This window comes from Thermothielavioides terrestris, chromosome 2 (genome assembly GCF_000226115.1).
Source record: "Thermothielavioides terrestris NRRL 8126 chromosome 2, complete sequence".
NCBI classification, from domain to species: domain Eukaryota; kingdom Fungi; phylum Ascomycota; class Sordariomycetes; order Sordariales; family Chaetomiaceae; genus Thermothielavioides; species Thermothielavioides terrestris.
In genome coordinates, this window is record NC_016458.1 from 7,191,702 (window position 1) to 7,217,143 (window position 25,442).

The following is a 25,442-nucleotide window of genomic DNA, read 5'->3' on the forward strand; positions in this document are numbered from 1 at the left end:
GTACCACCCCAACAATCAAACCAGGGAGGATTATTCCGTACTGTGTATACCATCTCCACAGTAGACTAGCGTGGCAGCAGTTGAAACCATGGATCAGTCAGCATCCGAGACAGCCGACTGGATTTCTGTGGCCCGACACACTCACGCAAATCGCCCAGAGGCTGCGAGATCCATCCCACGTCGCGTTGGGGTACACTAAAAATAATGGAGATGAAAAAAGCCGCGTGGCAGATAAACCGGGAGGCTATTGCCGTCGCCAGGAGTTTCTTGGAACACCGCGCGGATCGTCTGAAACGAGGCGGCTCGTCGGCACCACTGGGCACCCAAAGCGGTGTCCGCACGATGAGTAAAGGCTCTCCATACTCCGTTGATGGAGTCGGGTGCTTATACACTACACTACGCAGTAGTTGCCCGCCCCACTTACATCGCTGGGTACTGATACGCTTGGACCACAGCCAGCAGGCACAGGAGCATCTCGCAGACGGGACATGGCAGCTAAGCGATATCCCGGGCAAGGCGGCGTTTGACCGTGATTACTGCGTAGCAAGTTGGGCTACACGACAGATTGTCTGGCCAGGGGTGATGAGGACCAAGCAGCCATGAGGCGCCCCAGAGCTGGTCGCCTTCGGAAGCTCCGAATACCTCGACTGAGTTCTGGCTGACCACTACCCACCCGGTCGTGCCAATACTCATGTCAGACCAGCCGCCTGGCGCGTATGTAAGCGGCTCTGTCGCTGATCCCGCTGCAGCGCTTGGGGGGAGATACAAAGCATGATCGGTGGTTGAACAAGATCAGGCTCAGCACGTGTACCGGCCACGACGTGCCTCATTGGACCGGACACCTGCAGTTGCCGACAAGTCCTTTCTCGCACGACGGCATCTGCCTTTGCGACTGGCCCGGAGACAAGTTCCCGGCGTGCTCCACACCTGGCGGTTGCCTGTGGCGAACATGACGAGGATTGTCGAGCGACACAGCATGATGCGGTGTGTCATGAACCCGGGCGTCGGAGCAGTTGTGTTTGGGGGAGATCGAGCAGCTGTGCACCGATGAGCGTCGCCCACCCGCGGAGCCAAATCTCAGCATGCAACCACATCAATTAGAGTTGCTGTCCAGATCCGAATGCCCGAGGATCCCGCCCCGGCCGCCCCACCTGTCGGCCCTTCGGCGCCGGTCAGGTTCCCGAGTGGCCCCACTCATCAATTGCCAGGCACGGGTATGTAATGATGGACCGACGAGAGCTCGAGCCTTGCTGGGTGGAACACACACGTTCGACGTTCAACACCGCTGTCGGTTTCTCTTCTATGCAATGCAGGTGACAGATGCAGACAACATCAATGTGTCCGCTTTACCACTTGTTGATGTTTGCAGGCGCTTGGATCGTAGACGCCGGGCTGCAGGAGAGCCGTCTTCCCAAACAGTGGCGTACATATGCTGTAGCGAACCGCCCTCCACGACCAAGCGCTTACACGGAGAAGCCGGGCGTTTCGCAGCCGTGCCGCAATCGAACGCTGCATTCCCGGTTCCTATATGTACTACCAAACACGGCCGGCCCTATTAACGTCTACTGTCGCCCTGGTGGGCAGCCAATGGCAAAACAACCTACAACACCCAATGTGGCGGGGCAGCGGCTCCCTGCCGGTTGGTTTCATCCTGTGCAGTTCGGCCTGGAAGCAAAGTAGGATGATGCACAAAACAAAAACAAGCGGACGAGGCTGTGGCTGTCCTGCCCCAATGGCGAGTTTGGCGCTCCGACGAGATCGGAATACAAAATGTCCATTCACAGGATACACATTACAGCGAACCAGCCGCTCATCGCTCGTTCGGAGAATCCCCCCGCAGCTGTTCCTTCTGAGATGAAGCCTCACTTCGCTCTGCTCGCACACACAGCGCCGCAACGATCAGAATACTGAGGCGTCCGTAGTGGACAGGACAGTTACCCATCCTCTAACTTTAAGCAGCCGCAGCCTTCCTTGGCGGGGGGAAGCAAGCATGTCCGAGTCCGACCAGGACTACGACGACGGGACTGGTCCCCGGCCGCGCAGCGGCCCGCAACCTCGTCACCGGCGCGGCAACCACCGAGACCCGCGCCGCGAGCGGCCCCAACCCGGCCCTGAACCCGGGCCACCAGGACCCAGGCCCCGCTCTCGCCGGCGCCGCTCCCCCTCCCCCGCCGGCTCCTGCTTGTCCGCCTCCTCCTTCTGCAGCCGCGCCAGCTGTTCCTCTTGCTCCACGATCACGCAACCTCCACGCCACAATCAGCCCAATCGCAATCGCCACCACCACCATCACCACAATGACGACAACACAAACCACGACGCAGCCCTCGTCCACGCCCGCCGATACCACTACCACCCCAGCACCGCCATCGTCCGCACCGGCGCCGCGGGCGCCGCCGACGACGACAACGCGTCCACCACGACCGAGGAGTACACCGTGTACCCGGACGGCAGCCGGCACGGCGACGGGCGGAGCCGGGACAGGCGCGGGTGGAGCAGCAGGAGCAGCGGTGGCGGCAGGAGTGGTAGTAGTTGGAGGAGGCGGGCTGTACGGGGAGGGTATGGAGCTGGATCTGCTGGCGCGCATGCAGGGACGCTGGTGACGCTGCGGGACAGGGCGGGGCGGGAGGTGGTGGTTTTGGAGGATGGTGGTGGCGGCAGGGGCTGGGTGGTGGAGAGGGAGCGGGAGGTTGACTGGGATCGGGAGTGGGAGAGGGAGAGGGAATGGCGGCGAAGGGCGCGGGAGCGGGAGCGGGCTAGGAGGCCGCGGCGGTCGGATGATCGGGCTGATGGGATTATACTTGGGGCGTTGATGTTTCTCGTGGGGCTTATTATATGTTCTGCTGATTGAGTGGGATTGAGTTGGGTTGTTGACGGCTCGACGGGGAGCAGGGACGGCGTTAGGCAGGACTAGCAGGCGGGTAGCGGGGGCGAGAAAGGGTCGGGCTGGTATCATGAAGATGAGTATAGGCCGGCGTTGGCGTTGGCGAGCGGCGCTGACGGTTTCGTTTGCTCGGTCTTTGTTCACAGTATTCTCGACCTCAAACTTGGCATCCAATCCCGGCGGGCTCGCCATGCCGGTCAAACCAGCTGGTGATAACCGCCCGGGTATCGATTGATTATGCTGAAGGATCCGCAAGATTGCACACACCTGACTCCAGAAGATTCCAGCCTGTATCCATATAAAGCCCGCCAAACCACGCCAACCCAAACGCCTAGCTGATGCCCCTAATGAATACAATGACAATCTGCTAGCAGCTTTTGTGCCCCTGGCCCAATCCGGCGTCAAAGAGGGCCTCAAATAGCCACGGGCGCCGCGTCCTTGCGCCACCCTTTGGCCCGCATGTTCGCCTCGATGCCCTTCCAGATGGCCTCGACCACCTCGCGATCCCTCCACCGGCTCGTCTCGGCGCCCGGCTGGCCCGGGTCGCGCCACTTCTCCACCGAGCACGCCAGCACCCTGTGCCCGAACACGCGGACCGCCTCGGGCGGCTGCTCGCCGCGCCAGCCCAGGTAGATGCCCAGCACGTGCTTGAACAGCTCCGACGGGTTGCTCCAGCGGTAGTTCTTGAACTGCCACGCCTGGCCGGTCGTGAAGACGGCGACCACGCGGTTCCAGTACTCGGGCTTGAACTGCTCCGGGCCCTCGACCAGGATGAAGCGCATGGGCCGCGACGGGTCGATGTCCTTGAGGAGACGCGAGATGTGCAGCATCGTCGAGCTCGAGTTGTGGTCCGGCGGCGTGTAGCGGCCGCCTTCGAGGAACGCCTTGGCGTTGGACATGCGCAGGAGGGACGAGGCCGAGGGCGAGAGCAGGATGATGGGGTCGGGCCGCCGGGCGGGTTTCTGGTTGAGCGGGATGGTGGCGCTGGCGCCGACGCCTCCCGCTAGCGGCGGCCCGCCTGGCTTGCGCGTCAAGAAGGGCGCCGCGAGTTTGCGCACATGGGAGAAATCCTGAGAAAAGGGGAAGTCGCTGGTTAGCGTGGATCACTAGCTGGCTGATGGACCGAAACGTAGCGACTCACAGTCGGCTTGATGCCCCTGAGGACGGTATTCCGGTCGCCCATGCGGCGCTCCCCGCTGTAGATCTGAGCCAGGCGCGGATCCAGCGTGCCTTTCCCCGCGCGACCGGGCACAGCCGGAGCTGCCTTTAGCGAAGCGCCGGCCGCCGCAGCGCCCGTCCCTGCCGCGGCGTCCTTATCGCCCGGCAGAGGCTTGATGAACTCGCTCTCCTCCTGCGCGCCTTCCAGGAAGGTGAACAAGACCAGGCGCTCGACGAAGGCAAACATGTGCACGGCGGCGGCGCCCGCCATTTCCTCGTTCAGCTTGGTCGCGACCGCATTGTACTCGGGGATTGCGAAGTCGCGGTTCAGCCAGGCGAAGTAGATGCTGCGAACGTCGACCGCCTTGCCCTCGGTCGATGTGAAGCGCGTCGGGGCGTCGATGGGCACGGCGATGCGGGTCGGGTGTGTGAAGACGAGGTGGGTGGCCTTGGAGAGCGGCGCTTCTTCCGACGAGTCGGCCGATGTGGTGGGAATGATCTGGCTGCCCGCAGCGATGGACTGCCGCAAGAGCAGCAGCGGGTCGTCGGTCGACGCCATCCTCGCAGTGCGCTCCAACCGTCTCAAATCTCCTTCCCCGAGCCCGGTAGCTTTCCAATTGAGCGGCGGTGTAATGGCGCAGTTACAGGCTGCGTCGGCCTCGGGCTGTTTGGCGGCCGACCTCCGGGTTTCGAGATTCGAGGTGGAAGGATGTCGCGTTCAGCTCACGCTGACTTGGTTTTGAGAACAACGCGAGGTTGCAATGGCAGGGCGTGAAGCGTCCGTTGACGCTTGGCCCCACTACTAAGCTAAATTTACCTAAGGTACCTTATTGTGGAAGTTATCTGACACAATAAGGCTGCATGAATGGGTGGAGGGGCGCTCGGGCCTCAGCACTGCTCACATGTTCTGCACCCCCCTGAACTAAACACAGGTTCTCGAATCCATCCTCCAACACATTGTGTGCTAATATTGTACGAATTAAAACAGCCGGAACAAGTGATGAATATCAGACCTTTCAGACATTTCAGAATGATGGACTGGGATCGTGCGTATGTACCTGGTCCAATCGACTATTGTCTATCGCGGTGCTAAATGGCATCTAAGGGGTCCTAAACAAAACATGGGGTGATCAAGCAGTGCGTGCGGCCCGCCAGGGGCGGTGGTCATGGACATCGCATGTTAAACTATCATCAGCGGCATAAATGATGTATCGTGGTATCATCCAACCTCAACCTCATGAGCAACGAGCAGCCCGGGTGACTTGAAGAAACTCGACCCTCCAAAGTCGGCATCAAATGCTCCATTTAATCCCTGAGACAGCTGGTACCTTAAGGGAGATCAGGGAAAACTGAAATCTCAAGGGAACCGCGGAGCGACAGCTGAATGACCGCCGTGCATCTGAAGCGTCAGCATCGGCCTGGCCAGACCCACAATGTTGCGAGCGACGGCGAGCTCGCCATTCGCGTAGCAACCGTGCCAACGGAAGCCGTCACCGAGACAGAATCGTTGGTTCACACCAACAGCGGAGAACTTTCCCCCGCCGGCTGTGGAAGAAGACGAGAGAGAGAATGCCCGGACCCTAGCCTCATGAGTCCACTAGCATCGTATCGTCGCCGTCAAAGGCCGGCTGGGGCTGCTCGACTGGGACACCTCTGCCCCGTCCGGCCAGCAGCTCTCTCCTGATCTCAGGCGCAATCTTTTCGTGGCCATGGTTGAGTAGAAGGTCCAAGAGAGCCTCTCTCTGATCCTCGGTGACTGCAGGCATGATGGTGAGCACTAGCGATGCGCAGGACCAACCGGGAAAAAGGGCCACTCACTATCATTGCGGTATCGCTGCGCGAAAACAAGCATGCACTGGTGGAAGATTACGGGCAACGCCTTGGGCGCAGCATCTCCGTCTCTGGCGGAAGCGGCATACCGAAGGAAATGGAAAACGAGGGAGTCCACACATTGCCATGCTACCGGGGCTCAGTGTCAATATACAAGATGTGCGAGTCGTGGAAGCAGCCCAGATCGACTTACGCAATGCATATCGCTTCTCCAACAGAACCTTCAGCATATAGTTGGTTGCGCTGACGCATTCGGATTGCTGAGAGGCCTGCTCTGCGGCAATATCGCACAGTGTCTTGATGGCAGCAGCCGAGTGGAGGACCGGAATAGACACGCGAGCCAGGACGGCTGATATGATTTGCGCCTCACGCAATGTGCAGGTGCCTAGAGGATGGGTTAGTACTGCGATCATTTGCCGATGAGCTTGGTGGTGAGGCAGCTTACCGGACGCGGCTAAGGGAAACAAGAAGCCTAAGGAGAGACGTCAGCAATGCCGAACTGGGCCCGCAATTCGCTCGCCTCGCCCAAAACCAACCCTTGAAGAAGCCGGCGGGTTTAAAAAGACCCCGCTTTAGGCAGTTGAACAAGTGGACGTTGAGCTTCTTGTGCTCGTGGATGTCCTCGCGGACACGCTCCAAGATGACCATCTCCATAAATCGCTGCACGACTAATGGTTTCGCTGACACGAATATCCTCGTCGCAGCGTAACAGGCATTTGGAGTCCTGTTGAAAAGATGCGGTCAGGCCGTCTTCTCGCACACATCTTGATTCTATGGGGTCAAAAAGGCGTGGACAAACCATAAATCAGGTCGTGTGATCTGTAGGATGTCCTCCCAGTGAGGAATCTGTGGCAGGATCTTGAACGGTTTGGGCAACGGACCCGACTTGTAGCGGGCAAGAATGAGCCCAATCCTAGAGGCCAGTCAGCAAATCCAATCACGTGTTGGCGGGCTGCCGACGAGTGGCCTCCACGACGTACTTGGTATAGACCTCCACGACCTTCGGTGATAACTCGAAGTCTTCCTCCACTGGGTTGCGGTCTTCGCCCTGGCCACCCTGCATGGCCTCCTTCTCTGCAATCTTCGCCATAATTAGGTCTGCCAGGTTCGTCCCTGGTTTTTGGTCTTCTGCCGCGTCAGCCGGCTTCCCGTCCCAACCGTGTGTCAACAGGGGGTCGTCGTTCATGGTGGGTGTGATGAAGCGGTTGAATGTCTCGAGGTCGGCACCATCGACCTCGACCTCCTCGACAACATCCTCCTCGTCACCCCAGGCTTCCTCATTGGCGAACTCATCCTCCTCGACGTCGCTACCGGCATCGAGCCGGGACGGGTCGAAATCGAACGCCGACCGGCCGCGCGCATCTCCGCCGGCGGCCGAGCCGGACTGCAGTTCCTCCTCGTCTATGAGATCACGGCTCATAGCCAGAATTTTGCGGGAAGCCTTGGCATCGACATAGCCCTGCTCCTCGGCCTGCTTCTTGCCGGCCCGCTTAGACGGGCGGCCCTCGCGGTTCTTGAGAATCCCTGTCGCCAGGAGGTCATCTTCGAGCGGGTTGTGTCGCCTCTTTTGAGACGAGCTCGGTGTTGTTGCCTTCGGCATGGTGTAAAACGCGCAGCACCCCGCCGGGTAACGTCGGTCGTGGGATGGCCGTGCCGCGAAGTATTGGGTTTTGCTCAGGCTGATTCAGTTGTCGCCTGGTATTTTTTCATTGCAGCTCGATGAAAAAGTTCCCGTTGTGGGGTTAGAACGTCGGCGCGAGACAACATAATTGGCTGGAATTGGCTCATCGGCGCGATAAGATCGAAACGCTTATCGATAGTTAATCTTCAATGGGCCCCACGCTGCCCCGCGCTCTGCTCCCGCAAATTGTGAAATTTGTCTGGCCGTCAAGATCTCAGTGCTCGCCTGCTGTGTAGTAATTGCTCTCTCTCTCTGTGATCCTGAAATTCTCGTTATCTTGCACGAGTCAAAATGCCTACAGAACTGGAAGAGGTAATGAACCTATAGCTTAGATGGAGCCTTGTATGCGTATACCTATGCGACTGACAGCATGTCCCATTAGCTCGTGGGGTTCATCGCCAACCCGAACCCCCAGATTCGCAAACTGGCCACGGAGAATCTGGTGCCTTACTCAATTTCGCAACCCTCAATATTCAAGGCAGACGAGCTTCTTCCTGTCAAGCATCTAAAATTCCTCATCCGAGATCACCCAGTAAGCTCATCGGTTTGGTCACCGGCTGAAGCGCCCCGCTGACATGCGGTGCAGGCAATCGCAGAACATGCCTTGACAATGCTCATCAATCTGACGGCGGATTCAGCCATCCTCGAATATGTAGCTGCTGACGACAGATTTATCGGCATCCTTCTCGGGCTCTTGGTTGTATGTTGGCTGATCCAAGCAACTTAGGGGAGCTGGGGCTGACCAAGGGCATGCGGCTCACTTTCGACAGGACCCGGCGGAACCGAATGCCAACCTGTTGGCGATGCTGCTCGCAAATCTGACAAAGTGGGAAGGGATGAAGAGCATCTTAGATCGCAAGCAGGACCCGCCGGATACTCTAAAGTCGGACCAGCTTGTGCTCAACCAGCTTCTCGACCTCTTCGTCAAGGGCAACGACGGGTCGTACAACAAACACGCCGACTTCGACTACCTCGCCTATGTCTTTGCGGACCTCTCCAAGCACGCCGACGTACGGCAGTTTTTTATTAACGCACAAGACTACGACGGCGTCATCCCTCTGAACAAGATCAAGGTGTTCACGGAACACAAGTCGGACATCAGGAGGAAAGGCGTGGCCAGTACGATCAAAAACGTGGCGTTCGACGTACCGGCGCACGCTGCATTCCTCGACGAGGACAAAGTCAACATCCTGCCCTATATCTTGCTGCCCATCACCGGGAATGAGGAGTACGACGAAGAAGAGATGATGGGGATGCTGCCGGACCTGCAGCTCCTGCCTCCCGACAAGCGGAGAGATCCGGACCACAGCATTGTGCAAACGCACGTCGAGACATTGACGCTTCTCACAACCACCAGGGCGGGCCGAGAGTTGATGAGGAGCGTCAACGTATACCCAATCATTCGGGAGACACATCTACGTGTTGACGACGAGGGCGTCCGCGAGGCCTGCGAGCGGCTGGTCCAAGTGCTGATGAGGGACGAAGCTGAACCTGGGGCACAGCCGGATGCAGAAGCGGAGGACGAGGATAACAGGATAGTGGAGATTTAAATACGGCACTCGGAAGGGTAAGGTCAATCTAAGCTGCAGATGTCGCCATAACTACTGTGAACTGTGCACTACGGCCAGACGCCCAACACCCTGCTTTGCACCATGCAGCCGGCACAGTTTCGGTAAGGACTCGCGTGCTCGCTTCCCGCAGATGGACAAGAGCGCTCCCAAGCCCGTCCTACGTACGGGGTGGCCCGGCACCATGCGAGCCAAGCGACACAAGCAACACAAGCAACGGGACAAGCAACGGGACAAGCAACGGGACAAGCAACGGGACAAGAAACGGGACAAGAAATTGGCAGCAGGGCAGTGCGACGACTGATTCGACGTTTCTATGGAATACTCCTTGGCGAGCGAGCACGCAACCGTGACACCCCCCTCATCTGAAGCCCCCCAATCCTTATTACCGTCCATGACCGCCGAGGAGAAAGGACGGTGGAACGAAAGTGCTCCGCAGGAGGCTTGCCTGCAATGGTTCTCAATAGTTGGAAAAATCGAGGTTCAGCGAGCCAGTCGTGCTGTCTCCGTGGCTTTCTGTTGATGGAGATGGCCGCCATGGCTCGCCGTGGGTCGTGCGGCGTCCGCGGCGGACACAACCCGTGCCGGCATCCCAGCTTTCCATTGGTCGCTTCCAGTTCCTCTCTGGGCTGGGCCACACACCCAGTTATATCGTGTATTTGTGGCAGAGCAGGATGCCCTGTCCAGGAAGATGATGGATGGCAGACAAAAAAGCTTCCATGTGAGCCGAGTGGAACTTGGCTTGAGAAGGATGAAAACGACAACATGCAAGGTTTTCCGCCGTCTCGCTTCCAACAGTCCGAGGATTGATCCTTTTGCGCTCCTCGAGCCTGCGTGGCCGAAGCACCCAACAGACAGTTCACTTCAACCTCAGCATTTGGCATGCCAAGCCGCACCCATCGGACCGGAGTAACTCGGTGTCGCGGGCGTGGTGAAGGAGCCTTACTCGGTAACTATAACTATAACAGGAAGACGCCGACGATGCATAACAAACTGGATTCTCATTGACCCTTTGGCGTGTCCTGTACGCTCGAAAAAAAAGCCGACTTCTCCATCTCAGACCGAGAGGCTGCCAGATATGGTCTGAGGGTGGGCTTGAGAGACGTCGGGAGCTTCGACGAACCAGCGGCCGAGAATCCACAACGTGGCGGTCGCGGGCCTGCTATTCGTGGGGAAGACCCCTGTCCCCGGCAGAGGCCCGGCCTGCATGCCGTGATGGGCCCCGGTAGCCCACCCCCGGTCAAGGGGTTCTTTGCCTAGTGCGACTTTCCGCTTCTGGATCTCTGCGAGCAAGACGATTGGCTGTCAGCCGCCCTCGGTGCCTCATCTCGACCTTTCGATCTCAATTTTTCGAGCTGCCGCGGTTCTCCGACCTCACTGGCTGGGGGAGGCGACAGGGGCCGTGACCGAGGGTCCGATTTGGAAATCGGGCCCAGGGCTGGAACAAGGCAATGGCGCTGTGGGATCCAGCGCCACGACCAACCATGAGTGTACGCGGAGTGTAAGACGGTCGAACTCGTCCTGGATCTCCAGCTCGACGCAGGTCTCTGCGGCGTTGCAAGGGTGCGTTGCAAAGGACGGAATGCCTCAGTAACAGCACCGAAGGTTGAGCTATCCGCACTTCCGCCCACAGAACTTGATTGGCAGCATCTTGCGAGGTTACACAGGCTTGGACCACGGAATGCAACGAAGTGGCCGGCCGAGGACAGGAAACCTGCTGCAGCCTGAGCTGGAACTCGAGGCCATCCACAAGCTGAACAAAAGTGCTGATTATCCGAAGTCCTTTCCTCCGGCTTGCATGCGCCGGCTTTGCCGTCTAACTCGCAAAGTATTGCTTCGCAGGCGTTGGACCTGATAGCTACCAACTGTCGATATCTGCAGCCACGTGCGGTGCCTCCGCCCTCCCAGGGGCCCAGAAAACGGGACGGGCGACCGAGGGTGGGGCGGGCTGTCGGGGTTGTCTCATGGGGGCTGCACCGAGCATCGAGGGGGAAACACAAGGAAACTTTCCATGGTGTATGTACATACACTACGCAGTACGAGTACACGAGCTACACTACACAGTAGTTCCCTGTGCAGCTGGTGGGCCCAGCATCTGCTTGCATTCCGCCCTCCACTGGACACACGGATATCGACCTCGATTTGACTAGGTGGTGTTCTCTCATCATTTGCCTCCACGGTGGCGACCATGCAGTAGCTGGGCAGCCCTGGGTCGGCCGCCAGCATGGGCGCGGCGGGGCACGCGAGCAGGCCCGGTCCAGGCCCGTTGATTTGGCGGCCTGCATGCGTCAACTAGTGTAGTTAACGTTATCCCTTACGGATCCGTATCGTACATGCGGTGGATGCACAGGTGGGCGTGGTCTCCTAGTTAGCGGACTGTACCAGGGTAACTATGTGCATTGGACGGCACATGCGCCTATCCTACACAAGAATCTGCATATGGCGCATCCCACGCGCGCGGCGTTGGCGACGCTCCCCCGTCGCTTATATTCTTGCTGGCCCCCGTCCGTCGATCTGCGTGCTCCCCTCCGTCTCCTTCCAGTCCTTCAGTCCTTCGTCAAAGCAGACTCGGATTGGACCCGGCCAGTTTTTGGATAGATATCAAGCCGCAACCTATCCTCTGCCGTCTCTCTAACCCTCTTTTCTCTCTCTCTATTCTCTCTCTAACCGTTAACTTTGTTTATTTTCTGTTCATCATCAGACTTCGCCCGCCATGGCCGAAGTCAAGCCGACTTCGGGCGGCAACAACGCCTACCACAACTTCCACAATGACTTCCTCCACGTCCAGGACGTCAACGAGCGGAAGCGGCTCGCCCTCGCCGAGGTCGACCGCGCGCCGTTCGGTTGGTACCACGTCCGGGCCATCGTCGTCGCTGGTGTCGGCTTCTTCACCGATTCGTACGATATCTTCACCGTCTCGCTCCTGACCGTCATGCTTGGCGTCGTCTACTACCCGGGCGTCGGCACCATGCCCACCAGCTCCGACACTGCCATCAAGCTCGCCACCTCCGCCGGTACCGTCCTTGGCCAGCTCGGCTTCGGTGCCCTCGCTGATATCGTCGGCCGTAAGCGCATGTACGGTCTCGAGCTGATCATCATCATCTTCGCCACCCTCGCCCAGGCCCTCACGTCTTCGTCTCCGTCCATGGACATTGTTGGTGTCATCATCTTCTGGCGTGTGGTTCAGGGCGTCGGCATCGGCGGTGACTACCCGCTGTCGAGTATCATCACCTCCGAGTTCGCGACGACCAAGTGGCGCGGAGCCATGATGGCCGCCGTGTTCGCCATGCAGGGTCTCGGCCAGCTCTGCGCCGCCTTCGTCATGCTCTTCGTCACGCTGGGCTTCAAGTCGTCGCTCGAGACGTCGCCCTCCCTGAAGACCTGCACCGGCGGCTGCGCCGAGGCGGTCGACAAGATGTGGCGGACGCTGATCGGCTTCGGCGCCGTCCCCGGCTGCATCGCCCTCTACTACCGTCTCACCATCCCCGAGACGCCCCGGTACACCTTCGATATCAAGTTGGACGTCGAGAAGGCCGAGGGCGACGCCGAGGCCTACCTCAAGGGCAAGTCGGGCGCCCACCCCGACGAGGTCAGACGCGCCGCCGCTCAGAAGCAGGCCGCCGAGCAGCTCAGGGTCCAGAAGGCCAGCTGGTCCGACTTCTTCCGCCACTACTCCAAGCCCAAGAACGGCCTGCTCCTGGCTGGGTAAGCAATAATACTCTCCTATCTCTTTTTTCATCTGATGCGTGACCCGCGGGGAGGCTTTGTCCCGGACCAGTTCGGCTACTAACAAGCACCTCCTTTCTTAGTACTGCTCTGTCCTGGTGCTTCCTCGATATTGCCTACTACGGCGTCTCGCTCAACAACGCCACCATCCTCAACGTCATCGGCTACTCGACCAGCAACGCCCACAACACGTACGAGATCCTCTACAACACCGCCGTCGGTAACCTGATCATCGTGCTGGCCGGCGCCGTGCCGGGCTACTGGGTCACCGTGTTCACCGTCGACACGCTGGGCCGCAAGACGATCCAGTTCATGGGCTTCACCATCCTGACCATCCTCTTCATCGTCATGGGCTTCGCGTACAACCACCTCTCGTCGAACGGCCTGCTCGCCATCTTCGTGCTGGCCCAGTTCTTCTTCAACTTCGGCCCCAACGCCACCACCTTCATCGTGCCCGGCGAGTGCTTCCCGACCCGGTACCGGTCCACCTCGCACGGCTTCTCGGCCGCCATGGGCAAGATCGGCTCCATCATCGGCCAGGGCGCCATCGCGCCGCTGCGCACCCGGGGCGCCACCAAGACCAACGCGAACCCCTGGATGGACCACGTGCTCGAGATCTACGCGCTCTTCATGCTCCTCGGCATCGGCAGCACCGCCCTGATCAAGGAGACCAAGCGCAAGACCCTCGAGGAGCTCGCCGGCGAGGCCGACGAGGAGGACCTCGCCGGCCCCACCCTGCCCACCACCGAGTCGGCCTTCAGGGGCAACGGCGACTCGGCCGCCGAGAAGAGCCAGCCGGAGAGCAAGTAAAAAAAAAAAAAAAAAAAAACGTGCTCGCCGTGGTTGCGTGGCTCTTTCTTGGTGTGGGGGTAAGTGTTTGTAAAGAGGCGAGCTTTTCCGTCGCCCAAGTACCTAGGCGACGGTTTAATGCGGTGTGTGGCATAAAGAAGGGGATGTGATAATCTTGGTTTAGTTTCTTGAATGATCGAGGGGTTTAGTAGCCTCGCGGGCGGGTTCCGTCCCGCGAAAGGCTACGAACGCGACACACTTGGTCATGGTGATGATTTATTTAGACTTGATTTTGCATAACTATACCCTGTGGGCGAGTCGCGGAGATTCTCATTTGATCATGAAAAAAATAAATAACAAATATAAAAAGACACGTCTTCTCGCCCCACGTGTTGTTCTGGGTGGCTGCGTGCCACGATCAAGTACAATCAGCTGCTAGAGTTGCGTGTGACAGCACCAGGTCAGACTGTTACGGTTGTTGTCTTGTCTCTTTATTTTTCCTTTCTTTTCTCCTTTTCCTTTTTCCTTTTTTTCTTTCTTCCTTTCATCGACATGTAGAGGAGACCCAAACATTATATGGCATTGCCAGAAAAAAGACAACAACCTGGGAGCAGGATAAGAGGGAGATACGGGACTTGGGTGCAAAATACGTGCTTGCCTCTGTGAGGGAAGACCTAAACTGGGAGGATTCCACATGAAAACAAGCCCACAGGTGTCTATATACGAAGATCCGTGGATGGCTCAGTTGTCGTCGTTGTCCTCGTGGTGTCGCTAGTCTCTACAATTGATAAGCTCGCACTCAACTGTTTACAGCCTTCAACAGCAGCAACAGATCCGCCGGTTGACACTATCCTAGCTTTCCGGTTCCCAGGATACCTATTCGTGTGCCATACAGTGAGTGAGTATCTTCGGTTTACGCCTTTGACCAACGGGATCTCGACGGCGGCGGCAGCCTTACCCCTGTCCTTCATCCCGGCTAACTTGTGTAAACCTCCTCTATTGTTTGACCCTACGCAAAAAGCAGAGAGGACCGTTGCTACAAAGTAGCGGGACCCACCCGGCCCTCGACCACCTCAGAAGCTCTCCTTTGCCACCGAATCACAAGAACCCGAGCGGCCACGGCACGGCGCGTCCAGACTTTCGCATGTAACGTTGTAGTTAAACCAATTTCCCAGACTTCGAAACCGTGCCCCCGTGAGGAACCCGGACAGGCCCTTGCCGTCTAATTATTCATCAGTCCCAGACCCGATGGATACATCGATGGATAGGACTCGGGCGCCTGCGTCCTCCTCGAGGACGGCTCTGTTGGAACTGTCGCCAACCTCAGCCCACATGTCCCCCACGTACGGAATAACTACACATACAAACCCCCGAGTAGCCGGCCGGAAACAAGCAGTCGTAAACTACACTACCTGACGTCCTGGGACAAGTGACCCCTGACCAGGCTCGCGTCAGCTCGCAGTCAGCGTAGCGAAGAACAGAGCAAGGCGGGGAAGAAGGTCCACCTTTGCATTGCAACAGTTTGGCTCCTGTCCCAGATCTCTGCAGAATAGGTACCGTAGTTATCTCTACATGTGGTTGGCCCTCGAACGATACCGAGAAGGCCTGGAGAAGCCAAACGCCAGTCGCCACAGCAACAGCATGTCTAATCCGTTTTTTATTCTTGCACTTCCCTCATGACATCGTGAACGCACCGTGGGTATATCTAACAATACGGAACGGCAATGTTGCAACACACACCCCCCCCCCAAAAAAAAAGAAAAAAAAAAAAAAGAAAAAAAAGAAAAAAAAGAAAAAAAGAAAAAAAAAAAAAAAAGAAAAAAAAGGTGGGAGGAGATAGAAGAGAGAAACAGAATCCAGGCTACGAACCAACCGCCGTCGCCTCACCATCATCACTCTCATCACCATCATTAGTCATGACCCTCATCACCCTCATCACCATCATCACGACCAACCCAGCCAGTGGTCCAAAGCCAGGCCAAGAATCGATACCTAGGTAGCTAGGAAGCACAACTAGCTAGATAGGGAACCAGCTCGGCCGTACAGCCGTACTACCGCAGCCGATTCCTCCTATTGCTAGTGTAGAACCCCCTTCTGCCTCTGCTCCGCCATGATCCTCGCAACTTCCCCACAACTACCGCTCGCTAGTTAGCTAGTTAATTCCACTCGCCCAGCCCCCTACCCCTGCCCCTGCCCGCCACCAAAGAAGAAGCCATCGAACAGATCGAGCGGCTGGCCGTCGGTGAAATCGTGATGCAGCCCTTCCCAGCCGAGCCCGAAGCCCAGGTCCATCTGGGTATCGGCCAGGCCGCTGAAGTCGGCGATGACGGCATCGCCGCCGTCGGCGTCGCCGTTACCGGGCATGCTGGCGCGCGGTGCTCCCGTTCCCGCGTCATTGCTTCCCCTGCTTCTGGTGTTGTTATTGCTGTTGTTAGCCTTGATAGTGCTGTTGCTGTTGTTGTTATCGGAGTTGTTGGAGGCGGACAGGCTTTGCAAGAATTCCATGCCCTGCAGGTCGCTTAAGGACATTGCGCCCGAGTTCAACTGCTGCTGCTGCTGCTGCTGTGGTTGCCGTGGGGCAAGGAACCCGCCTGTTGTAGGTGTGCCGGGCCCCAGTGGGGCCGATGGGCCCATCTCGGCGGTGAGAGAGCTGGGCGACGTAGGCCATCGCTGCTGTGGTCGTTGTTGTTGCAGTGTCGTAGTCGTAGGCGAGGGTATCACGGTTTCGTCTATGGCCATGGGGGCGTCGGGTGTGACGGGGCTGAAGTTGTTGTTGTCGGCGGAGCTGGCATTGCTCCGTGGTGGCACAGGAAGGCTGCGCGTCAAGGACAAGGCGTCAGGTTCTGTCTTGACTGCGGGAGCACCCGGCAGGCGGTACTGTGCGCCCGTTTGGAATGCCGATGGCAACGAGGCGCTGTTGGAGTAAGCATCCGAGGGCGTATTTGAGATGTCTATCGACGACGGTTGATGCCTGCGGTAGTGAGCTTGGGGAGGTCTGTTCGACAGGGAGGCGCTGCCGCTCCCAGAACTCCAGTTCAGTCGATTGCTATCGAAGCTGTTCCCGGAATTGGCGGCTCCGCTGTGTTGCCCGGGGTGGTGCTGCAGGCCGAAGCCGCCGGATGCGTCGACCATCTTGAGCGTGGCCTTGACTGTCCGGTCGAATGCGTCTCGGCAGGCCTCGGCGGGCGGGCATTTGTCCATGAAATCCGTGAACACAGACATTGCGGCGAGAACAGTAAAATCCACTTCTTCCATAGACTGCTTTGTAGTCAGCAATAACGGAAAGACACTCCAGTCACCGGGGGCGGCGGCGCTCGTACCAGGCGGCTGCGGACAATGGGCGAGTGCCAGATCGCGTAGAGATAGGCTATGCCCGCCACGAACAGATGGTGCGTGGTGAGGTACGTGTGGTTAACCAGGCCCGCCCGATGCAGCTGGCGATACAGCCGGAGGACCTTCTGGCCGGCCTCGGCAACCTTCAGGTAGACGCGGTCTTCGTCCTCGCGGAGCTCCGCGTTGTACACGACCGGGCTGTTCACCTCCTTCGACGTGTCATACTCACCCTCGAAGACCGTCGGCACACTCAGGCTCTGTCTGTAGAGCATGATGATGGCCTGCCAATAGTTCAGATCGAGGAAGTCGGTCGAGAAAGCCACGCCCGTGTCCTGCTTTTTCGGCGCCGAATTCTTCCACTCCCACAGCCTCCGGTCGATATCGATGCGCCATGACCGGAACGAGTCGAATTTCGACAGGAACGGCGAGGGTAGGTCCGCGTGAATGTACGGGTTCAGTTGGTTTTGCCCGCTCGCCCGGGCGCTCTGGGCTTGCCGGAATTGCAAGACCTGAAGTATCTCGGACTGGAGAAGCCGGAGCCGGAAGTAGTGGTACGCGACCAGCTTGTATGTCGGCCGCAGCATCTCGGGTGGCGGCTGAATGATGCCGCCGGGCGTGATGAACCGGTCATCCAGGAGCGAGGGAAACTCGGTCGTGACGGCATGGTCGGAGATGCCGAACGGTCGGCCGACACAGATGCTGACCAGGCGGTCCAAGGAGTAGGTACACCACCAAAGGCGTCGCCTAAGATCGCGGACATACTCCCTGGCCCCTTTCTCCCTAGCCGCTGCCTCCTTCTGCGGCGCTGGCGCGTCGCTCCCAAGACTAGTCTCGAACTCTTTTCCGTCTTCGTAATGGAGTCCCAGGTCGACTGCCAACCTCACTGCGACGCCGATAATGTACCACAACCCTGGCGGCACAGGCCGCAGAAGCGCGAAGTTGGCCAGTAGCAGCACCGCCTGCAGGTCTTTTAGACCGCCGGCACTCCCGAGACACGCTTCGAGGTGGACAATCGCGCTGGCGTGGTACTCCTCCGGCTGGCAGTGCTTCGACCCTGAGGATGGGTGATCAGCCCCTGCGAGGGGCGGAGGCGCACCCTTAGAATCGCCGACGATGACGCCCGCACCGATGGCAAACACCATATTGAGCACGTAAAGTTCCCGCGGGCCTCGCACTTGCCCCTCGTCAGCATATGCTCGCTCGAACATGTCCATAAATTCCCCCTTGTGCAGGATCGGGATCTGAGGGTTAGCATGCTCAAAGTACAGGCTGGCCAGCCTCAACCCGAGCGCCCTGTCCGGAAAGGTCGCGGGGTGGATGGTCGGCTTGGTATGCAAGCCAAAGAAGGAGTCCCGCATCGATGTGGTGGGCCGGTCATTTCCGCCAGGGGGCGGCCTGTAAGGCCGCACGCCGCCCTTCTCCGAGGTCGACTTCTGGTCCGAGACGGATGACTGCAGCGCGGCAAAGACGACTCGCGCGAAGGATATGCCGGATGCAGACCTGAGATAACGGTTGTCGGCAGTGTTGGAGCCGCCTTGCGACGCAGCCCCCTGGGGCCTGACGCCGCCATCCCCGATGCTCTCTCGCCCACTGCTGCTCGCTGCCTCTGCCCCTTCCGAGTACCCCAAGGGCGCGGCGTCGGGGGGCGACCGGACACTGCTCGTTCCGATGCCCGACTTGGAGCAGTACTCGAGGTCCTGGGCGGGCGGGAAGGCGACATTGTTGGCGGCCAGCAGGGCCTCGAGCAGCTCGACCCGCTTTTCCAGGTAAAAGATGTAGCTGCGCGGGATCTCCCTCTTGGTGATGGGGTCGTATCCGACGCAGGCGACGCCGGCCTTCTCGCAGCTCGCGCAGCTCGGCAGTTTCTGGTCGCAGCGGTTCTTGCGCAGCCGGCACCGGTTGCAGGCGCTCACGTTGCGGAAGCTGCTGCTTTGCCCAGCCTTGCCCGCCGCACCGCTGCCGCGGTCGTCGTGGCTGTGGCCCAGCGGCCCGTCATGCGGTTGCCCGTCCGCCGGGGAAGATGCTCCGGCGGACGGCAACGACGTCGGCGAGTCCCTATCGGGGGATGATTGGCGGGCGCGCTTGAACGGCGGGAGGCCCGGGGACGGCGGGGTGCCTTCGGGTGCCGGCATCGTCTCCAAGCAGCGCTTCTGAGACATGCACTGCCAGGCCGACGTGCCGTCCGGCGATTTGATGATTGTGGCAATGCGGTGCGATCCGACGCGAGTCGAGTCGTGTCCGCGGCCCAGTTACCGCTTCAGCCCGGGCAAGTGCCAGAGCATGTGCAAGTGTGCAAGCGCAAGTGCAAGTGCGGAAGTACAAGTGCGGAAGTGCAGGTGTGCGAGCAAGAGCGGGCGGCACAGTGCGCCTCGGGAGCTCCTCCGCCTGCCGCCTGCCGCTCGCCGGGCCGCTGAGAGGGCGGGCTCTCCAACGTGCTTCCGTTTCCCCGGCTCCTCTACCTGCACGGATGTACAGAAGCTCGGGGATGCCGTATGCTAGTCAATCTTCGCGTAGCCGGTACCGAATCGGGTCCATGTGGATGCTCCGGTACGGCTCACTCAGCACGGGCTTTGACGGCCAAGATCTCGCTCGCTTCTCTGCAGCCGTCTAGGTAACACTGCCACAGTCACGAGCAAGCAGCGTCTAACTCGCGCAACCGGATCGTGGAAGCGGTGCGGTCTGTGCCTCGGAGCCGCGTTCATTGCTGGCAAGGCAAAGTGGGAAAAGGCCCGCTGCCCGCGCCGAGAGGCTGATATCCTAATGTACAACAAGCGGATCGTTTTTTTGCGCAGTGGCAGTGGCTGTACCGTAAGGCAAGTCAGGTAGTTGCTCCCCACCAACGAACAGGGGCTGGCTTGGCGCGGAGAGGTGCTAACGTTATCTGATAACCGACGTCACCAACAAACAGCAAGTAGGTGGGTCCGTCGCACTGCCTACACAGTACGGAGTACCAGTTACACTGGAGGACATGGCAGCATGAACAGCTGGTGATGTCTGAGAGACCTTCGAATTGTTTCTGATGCAATTTGGAATTCACTGTTCAGGAGGAGATTGCTTTTGGAAAGCACCAGGCATCATTGCGAGATCATCATGGCAAGCCTATAAGTAACTACTGGGAAGCGATCATCAACCGCCCGCTCGATCCTCGGGCGGCGGATTCAAGATAACGCAGAATGGAGAAAGCAAGACAAGAAAACTGCGGCATATGGGAAGGGGTATATTGCAGATAGACGGAGACCCAGAACGACCCAAACATGAAGCCCAAGAAAACAAACCCTTCAGCTGGACCGATCGACCAAGCCCGAGGATTGCGCCGTGTCTCGACGCGGGGGCCAAGGCTGCAACCGCAATTCTGCCTCGCTTGGAGGCCTAAAATATTCCTGCCAATGCTCCCCCACTGGTGCATGTGTAGGTATTTAATAACGAAAAAGGGGGAGTGATACCGGATGCTCCTGTGTATGTAAATAGATGATGACCCTATCTGGGTTAGGCTCTGGGTTAGGGTTGCTCTATGCAGGGTTAGCCCTGCATGGCCCATGCGCCCTACACACTGCCAAGAATATCTTGGCAGTGGAGGGAGCCTCCCCACTTTGAATCCATCATCACTCATTCTACTATTGTATCTGTATACTACTTTTGCGTGCCACCGCATCAAATGGTAGCTACGACTCTCGCATCGTGCTGACCACTATCTTATTAAACCTACTTGATCGATCGTATTCGATCGAACCATTCGAGTATCCGCGATCTTCGCGACGGCTTACCTATAGGAGGCCTCTGTGCGCTACAGAAGTCTACTGCAACTATCAACTCTACTAAGTAGTTGGATCCAACAAAGATCTCGATAGCCACTATACCTCCTTTCTTTCGCTAAGCGCTATAGCCCCTATGTTCCTATAGTCAAGTAGGCTATATCTTAGCAGTTCTATACCCTCCTAATCCGAGGCTCGTCAGGGCTTGTGTCCTACGAGTACCTAGCAACACCCTCGACGCTATAGAGTCCCTTAGCTAGCTATATAGCTAGTATCCAGAGCCGTCACTGTGCCCTATAGTTAACGACTACCCTTTCTAATCTATATCCGCTTACAATGCATTGTATACTTGGTTGGCTAGTTGGTTACGTTAGCTAATGTAAATATACCTCTAAAAGTAGCAAAGGGTCTAGAGAAGCCCTCTAGGCTATAGAACCCTCTGAAAGATACGCTAGGTATACTAGGTGAGTTTCCCGACAATTTACCTACGATAGCCTAATTATCTATAGCGTCGACTATATCTCTAATAAAGCAAGTTAAAGAACGTAATCTAGGCCGAGAATACTAGGTGGCTAAAGCTTATAATACCCAATGTACCTAGGCCAAATATCCGATCCTTTCCACTAATTTGAACTATAGCCTATACGATATACGAGACTCTACGACCCTCGATCGTAACCTATAGGATATAGATACGTCCTTCGTCACTAGGCATGATTCGTAGCTAGGCGACGATAATATAGAAGAAGACCTTTATAGTGCCAAAGAATCGCTCTCGAAGCTAGCCAATTTTAGCTATAACAAGTAGACGATTATATATATCGATCGACGCCTTGACCGCCTAGAATACGATCAAATCAATCTGGTGGATACACTAACAGCGTAGGTGGCCAAAGTAATTTAGTCGAATATAAAGGATCTAAACTAGAATATACGCCGGATAGAAGCCTATATTACATATCTAGAAGGACAATTTGCGGCTTGCTCTGCGAGAACCCGCTTGATGTAGGGAAGTGCTATAGATGTGTAGAATAACAAGATGTAGATTAATGATGGTGGTAGATCAAGGATCTAGGCAGTAGTGCGCTAAGAAATATATGTCTACAGGGCAGAACACATATGCGCACACCGCCTACCCGAATGGGCCTAGCGTTGCAAAGTCTACAACGTGGGGCGTAGGGCACCCTTATCTAATCTACGTATATAGATATATAGGTCATATAACCCCCCTATTCCTCCTGCCCTATATCAAGTCTAGGCCTATAGGAAAAAACGGCAATGCCCTCATTGCCTTACCTATCTAGATCCTTTGTATCGTCAAATACCCTTTAAACAAGTGCTACGACGTAGGGCTAGAAGCGCAGTGCTGGATTAGTCTAGATAGCGATTAACTGACTTCTTCTATATCTTGTCGTTATTAGCGGGAACAGGGTTCTTACAAGGCTAGCCACGTTTACGGGCCGGTTAAGGTGCCTAATTAGGTGTAGGAGGCTCCTCTTAAGAGACTAGGCGATTTAGATAATCGCCTTTACGAGCCTAGTATTCGTTGATTAGGCGCTATATATAGCGTAGCTCGTATATAGTTTTCTAAATGCTCTCTTCTCAGCTATAGCTAGTCTATTTGATTAGGTATTTAAGGCCTTTATATATAACTTTGTAGTTAAGGATTATATCAACTTTGTATTTATTGCCCAATTTGTTGTTATTAGAGGAGTAGTCCAATTAAGAGTCGACGATTAGGCTAGGAGGTAGCGCATTATAGCCGAAAGGATCGTCTTCCTAAGGAGCTAGACGAAGGTGAACAACAGAAATAACTAGGTAAATACTTATATTAGCTAGGAGATTTAATTTGTAAGTTAGATAGTCGATATAGCGCTTAATTGGAAAAGGCCTAGTGTACTGTTATAAGTACTTCTAGGACAGGTTGCCTAGAAGATAGTAACTATAGTATAGATATAAATAAACCTTGTTGTCTATATTGAACTCAATGTTATAGTATTTACTATTGTAATAGCGCTTAGTATACGCTACTACGAAGTCTATACTTAATTGAGCATCCTAACGTAGAGTATCTTATAGGGCTAGAATAGTAGCCGGCTTAGTAGTAGCCTAGTTAGTAAAAGCTTCTAACGGTCTAAGAAGCTTAAAGCCGAAAAGCTACTTATAAAGCAAGGATTTAATAGCTTTAGTATAAACGTTGTTAAGGTACTATTATAGAGGTACAATGACATCTAGCTAATTGCCCTCTAAGCGTTTAAATATATAGAAGTGTATTGCGATTTCTATAGTCTAGTTCTTACGCTCTGAAAGGCCGTCCGCCTATAGGTAGTAGGATGTCGTTATTAGCAACTTGGTGCCTAAAGCCTTCTAAACGCCTTGCTAAAGGTTGGAAATAAACTTACAATTGTAGTTGGAGATAATCGTAGTAGGTATACCCTAGTCGCTAAGAAGTAGTTAGCAAATTAGAATATACCCCTATTCCTAGGCTAAATAGCTAAAATTGCCTAGAATAAAAAGGATACGCTTCAATAACTTATAAGATACTATAAGCAAGCTATTGAAGTGGTTGTAGTTTAGGAGCTGCTAAGGCGAACTAGTAGCCTAGACCTTTGGTAGGCCTAGAACAAAATCGATAGCGATAATGTATATTGGCAAGGTATTAAATAGTCGAATCGGTTGATAGTTACCTAGTTTAAGGCAATAGTCTATTACATTGACCTAGTACTTCGGGCATAGTTTAATATACTTCTTAACGTTATAGGTTTTATAGGCTATTGATATACTTTGTAAATCGTATAATATCCGCTTAGTACTAAAGTAGTGCTTCTTATCGTAGATAGCTTTCAAAATAGTCTAAATTATATTGTAAAGTATATAAAGTAAGCGTAATCTATCTAGCTAAATGTTGTAGAGAAGGCTATCTATAAAGATCAACGAGAGGCTAGGCTAAGAAAAAACTTTGCTACTGCCCTTAGTAGCCAATTCGGCGGTAAGATCCTTAATAATAGTGGTATACTTAGCGTTATAAGAGTATATAGCTATAAAGCGAGCTTAAAGGTCGTTATCTAGCTTCGTTTCTATAAAGGCGAACTAAATATTGTCGAAGACTACGTTGTTATTATCTAAGCTATTCTCGCGGTTCAGATTATCCTATAGGGCCTTTAAACGGCTAAGCGCGTTAGGCACTAGGTTTAGGTGGCCTAGAAGGTAATAGATCTCCAAATTGTACTACGAAAGGTAAATAGAGGCGTTGATAAGCCTACGATTAGCTCGCTTAGTAGACAATATATCTAAAATAGTCTAGTTGACAATGCCTTTCGTAGAGGCGTAATCTATAAGGACAACGACAGGCTTATACAACGAATAGATTATAGTATATAGCTTCTTGACTACCTAAACAAGGTAGGCGACTTCCTATTCGGAAGGTCTATACTAAAGTTCCTCTTTAGTAAGGCATTGGCTTAGGAATATAATAGGCTAAACTTAAGTCGATAGGATAATAGTCCTAGGCTTCTATTCGTAGCTATTAGCGAGGTAGAACGCTATAACGCTAAAGCTACGCTCTAGGCATCCGTCGATCTATAGGAAAAGGGTCTTATTAGGATCAAAGTAGACTAAAATAGTAGGGTCTAGCTTATAGATAGCGTTCTAGATAGCTTTAAAAAAGGCCTTCTTAGCTAGCGTTGGTTCAAAGGAAGTCTTAGCGCAATAGGCGGTACGCTTACTAGGGTTGCTATTTTATACTTAGCTAATAGCTTAGCCTTTAGCGAGCAGTATAGTCTTATAGTTCTAGAGAGGCTCGATAAGCTATATATAGTATAGGATCAGATAGCGTAGAAATCCTAATACGCCGATATACTGTTCTAGAGCCTTTAGGTTGTTTAAGAAAGCGAGATTCCTAAAGGCGGCAATACAGTACTCAGTATTAGCCAATCCAAATCTATCGACGTAGAAACTAAGTAGCTCTATACTAGGATATATAATATAGGATTTAGCTAGTATAATAGAGATGTTCTTCTTCTCGAATAGGCTAAAGATAGTTTCTAGGTACTTAGCGTACTTATCTACAGTGTTACTAAAGATAATAATATCGTCGATAAATATATAGGCGAAAGAGGTGTAAAGGCGAAGCAACTAATCTATAAAGCGCTAGATATATATAGGGGTATTGTAGTAGCCTATTAGATATACTTTTAGCTGCTCTAATCTGTAAGGGCTAATTAGAGTAAAGCGGTTGTAATATAGAGGATATATATTAAATTGGTAGAAGAAGGATATAGCATTGATTGTAGTAATAAACTTCTTGCCTTGTAGGTATACGATAATATCTGATTAGAGCGGCAAAGGGTAGTTATTAGGTACTATAACCTTGTTGAGAGTATATAAATCGATGACTATACGGCCCTTAATCTTGTTACGAGAGGTACGCTAAACGACGAAAACTAGGTATATAAAAGGAGTGGCCTTTATAGCTTATTCAAAGCGCTTTTGTCGATACAATTCGTTGAAAATAGTGTCGAGAACCTTATAATTGCAAGCGCTTAGAGAGTATTGGTAGGCGTAGATCTTCTAATGCTACTAGCCTTCTACGAAAGGCACTTATATTATATCCTCTTCGTCTTAAACGACTTAGCCCTTATCCTTCTATAGGCGAGGATAACGCTTGACGATATCAACAAATTGCTATACTAGCTTACAATCTTAGGTATATATATATACGCCCT

The 25,442-nt window shown here is 54.9% G+C and overlaps 6 protein-coding genes across 6 annotated transcripts; 3 read left to right on the forward strand and 3 right to left on the reverse strand.

Moving 5' to 3' along the window:
- Positions 1-204: 204 nt before the first annotated feature.
- Positions 205-2,600, forward strand: THITE_110294 (uncharacterized protein; the record flags this gene model as incomplete). Its single annotated transcript, XM_003653145.1, has 8 exons — positions 205-346; positions 405-432; positions 598-718; positions 797-984; positions 1,102-1,214; positions 1,960-2,184; positions 2,322-2,545; positions 2,589-2,600. 8 exons carry the CDS (start codon positions 205-207, stop codon positions 2,598-2,600), a joined length of 1,053 nt encoding a protein of 350 aa, XP_003653193.1.
- A 583-nt stretch (positions 2,601-3,183) lies between these two features.
- On the reverse strand, positions 3,184-4,821 carry THITE_2115330 (uncharacterized protein). Its single transcript, XM_003653146.1, has 2 exons — positions 4,023-4,821; positions 3,184-3,951 (listed from the first exon to the last, which is right to left on the reverse strand). Exons 1-2 carry the CDS (start codon positions 4,596-4,598, stop codon positions 3,295-3,297), a joined length of 1,233 nt encoding a protein of 410 aa, XP_003653194.1. The 5' UTR covers positions 4,599-4,821; the 3' UTR covers positions 3,184-3,294.
- A 557-nt stretch (positions 4,822-5,378) lies between these two features.
- THITE_2115331 (uncharacterized protein) lies at positions 5,379-7,605 on the reverse strand. Its single transcript, XM_003653147.1, has 7 exons — positions 6,850-7,605; positions 6,669-6,782; positions 6,406-6,593; positions 6,315-6,341; positions 6,063-6,254; positions 5,858-5,998; positions 5,379-5,795 (listed from the first exon to the last, which is right to left on the reverse strand). The coding sequence occupies exons 1-7, from the start codon at positions 7,467-7,469 to the stop codon at positions 5,626-5,628; spliced, it is 1,452 nt and encodes a 483-aa protein (XP_003653195.1). The 5' UTR covers positions 7,470-7,605; the 3' UTR covers positions 5,379-5,625.
- A 151-nt stretch (positions 7,606-7,756) lies between these two features.
- On the forward strand, positions 7,757-9,266 carry THITE_2115337 (uncharacterized protein). The gene is made up of 4 exons (XM_003653148.1): positions 7,757-7,862; positions 7,933-8,082; positions 8,137-8,250; positions 8,321-9,266. Exons 1-4 carry the CDS (start codon positions 7,842-7,844, stop codon positions 9,098-9,100), a joined length of 1,065 nt encoding a protein of 354 aa, XP_003653196.1. The 5' UTR covers positions 7,757-7,841; the 3' UTR covers positions 9,101-9,266.
- Positions 9,267-11,831: 2,565 nt separating this feature from the next.
- THITE_2049322 (uncharacterized protein) lies at positions 11,832-13,654 on the forward strand (the record flags this gene model as incomplete). Its single annotated transcript, XM_003653149.1, has 2 exons — positions 11,832-12,823; positions 12,928-13,654. The coding sequence occupies 2 exons, from the start codon at positions 11,832-11,834 to the stop codon at positions 13,652-13,654; spliced, it is 1,719 nt and encodes a 572-aa protein (XP_003653197.1).
- A 2,157-nt stretch (positions 13,655-15,811) lies between these two features.
- THITE_2045084 (uncharacterized protein) lies at positions 15,812-19,098 on the reverse strand (the record flags this gene model as incomplete). The annotated part of the gene is made up of 3 exons (XM_003653150.1): positions 15,812-16,058; positions 16,119-16,891; positions 16,954-19,098. 3 exons carry the CDS (start codon positions 19,096-19,098, stop codon positions 15,812-15,814), a joined length of 3,165 nt encoding a protein of 1,054 aa, XP_003653198.1.
- Positions 19,099-25,442: the final 6,344 nt, after the last annotated feature.

Bases quoted from the DNA above. Each gene is read 5' to 3' on its own strand.
- THITE_2115330 (XM_003653146.1), bottom strand. From the start codon at position 4,598: ATGGCGTCGACCGACGACCCGCTGCTGCTCTTGCGGCAGTCCATCGCT. The intron at 3,952-4,022 runs GTGAGTCGCTAC...CCCTTTTCTCAG, and splicing joins TCAGGGGCATCAAGCCGACT to GATTTCTCCCATGTGCGCAA.
- THITE_2115337 (XM_003653148.1), top strand. From the start codon at position 7,842: ATGCCTACAGAACTGGAAGAG. The intron at 7,863-7,932 runs GTAATGAACCTA...ATGTCCCATTAG, and splicing joins TGCCTACAGAACTGGAAGAG to CTCGTGGGGTTCATCGCCAA. The intron at 8,251-8,320 runs GTATGTTGGCTG...CACTTTCGACAG, and splicing joins TCCTTCTCGGGCTCTTGGTT to GACCCGGCGGAACCGAATGC.
- THITE_2115331 (XM_003653147.1), bottom strand. From the start codon at position 7,469: ATGCCGAAGGCAACAACACCGAGCTCGTCTCAAAAGAGGCGACACAAC. The intron at 6,255-6,314 runs GTAAGCTGCCTC...CCCATCCTCTAG, and splicing joins GTTTCCCTTAGCCGCGTCCG to GCACCTGCACATTGCGTGAG. The intron at 5,796-5,857 runs GTGAGTGGCCCT...TCATGCCTGCAG, and splicing joins GCAGCGATACCGCAATGATA to TCACCGAGGATCAGAGAGAG.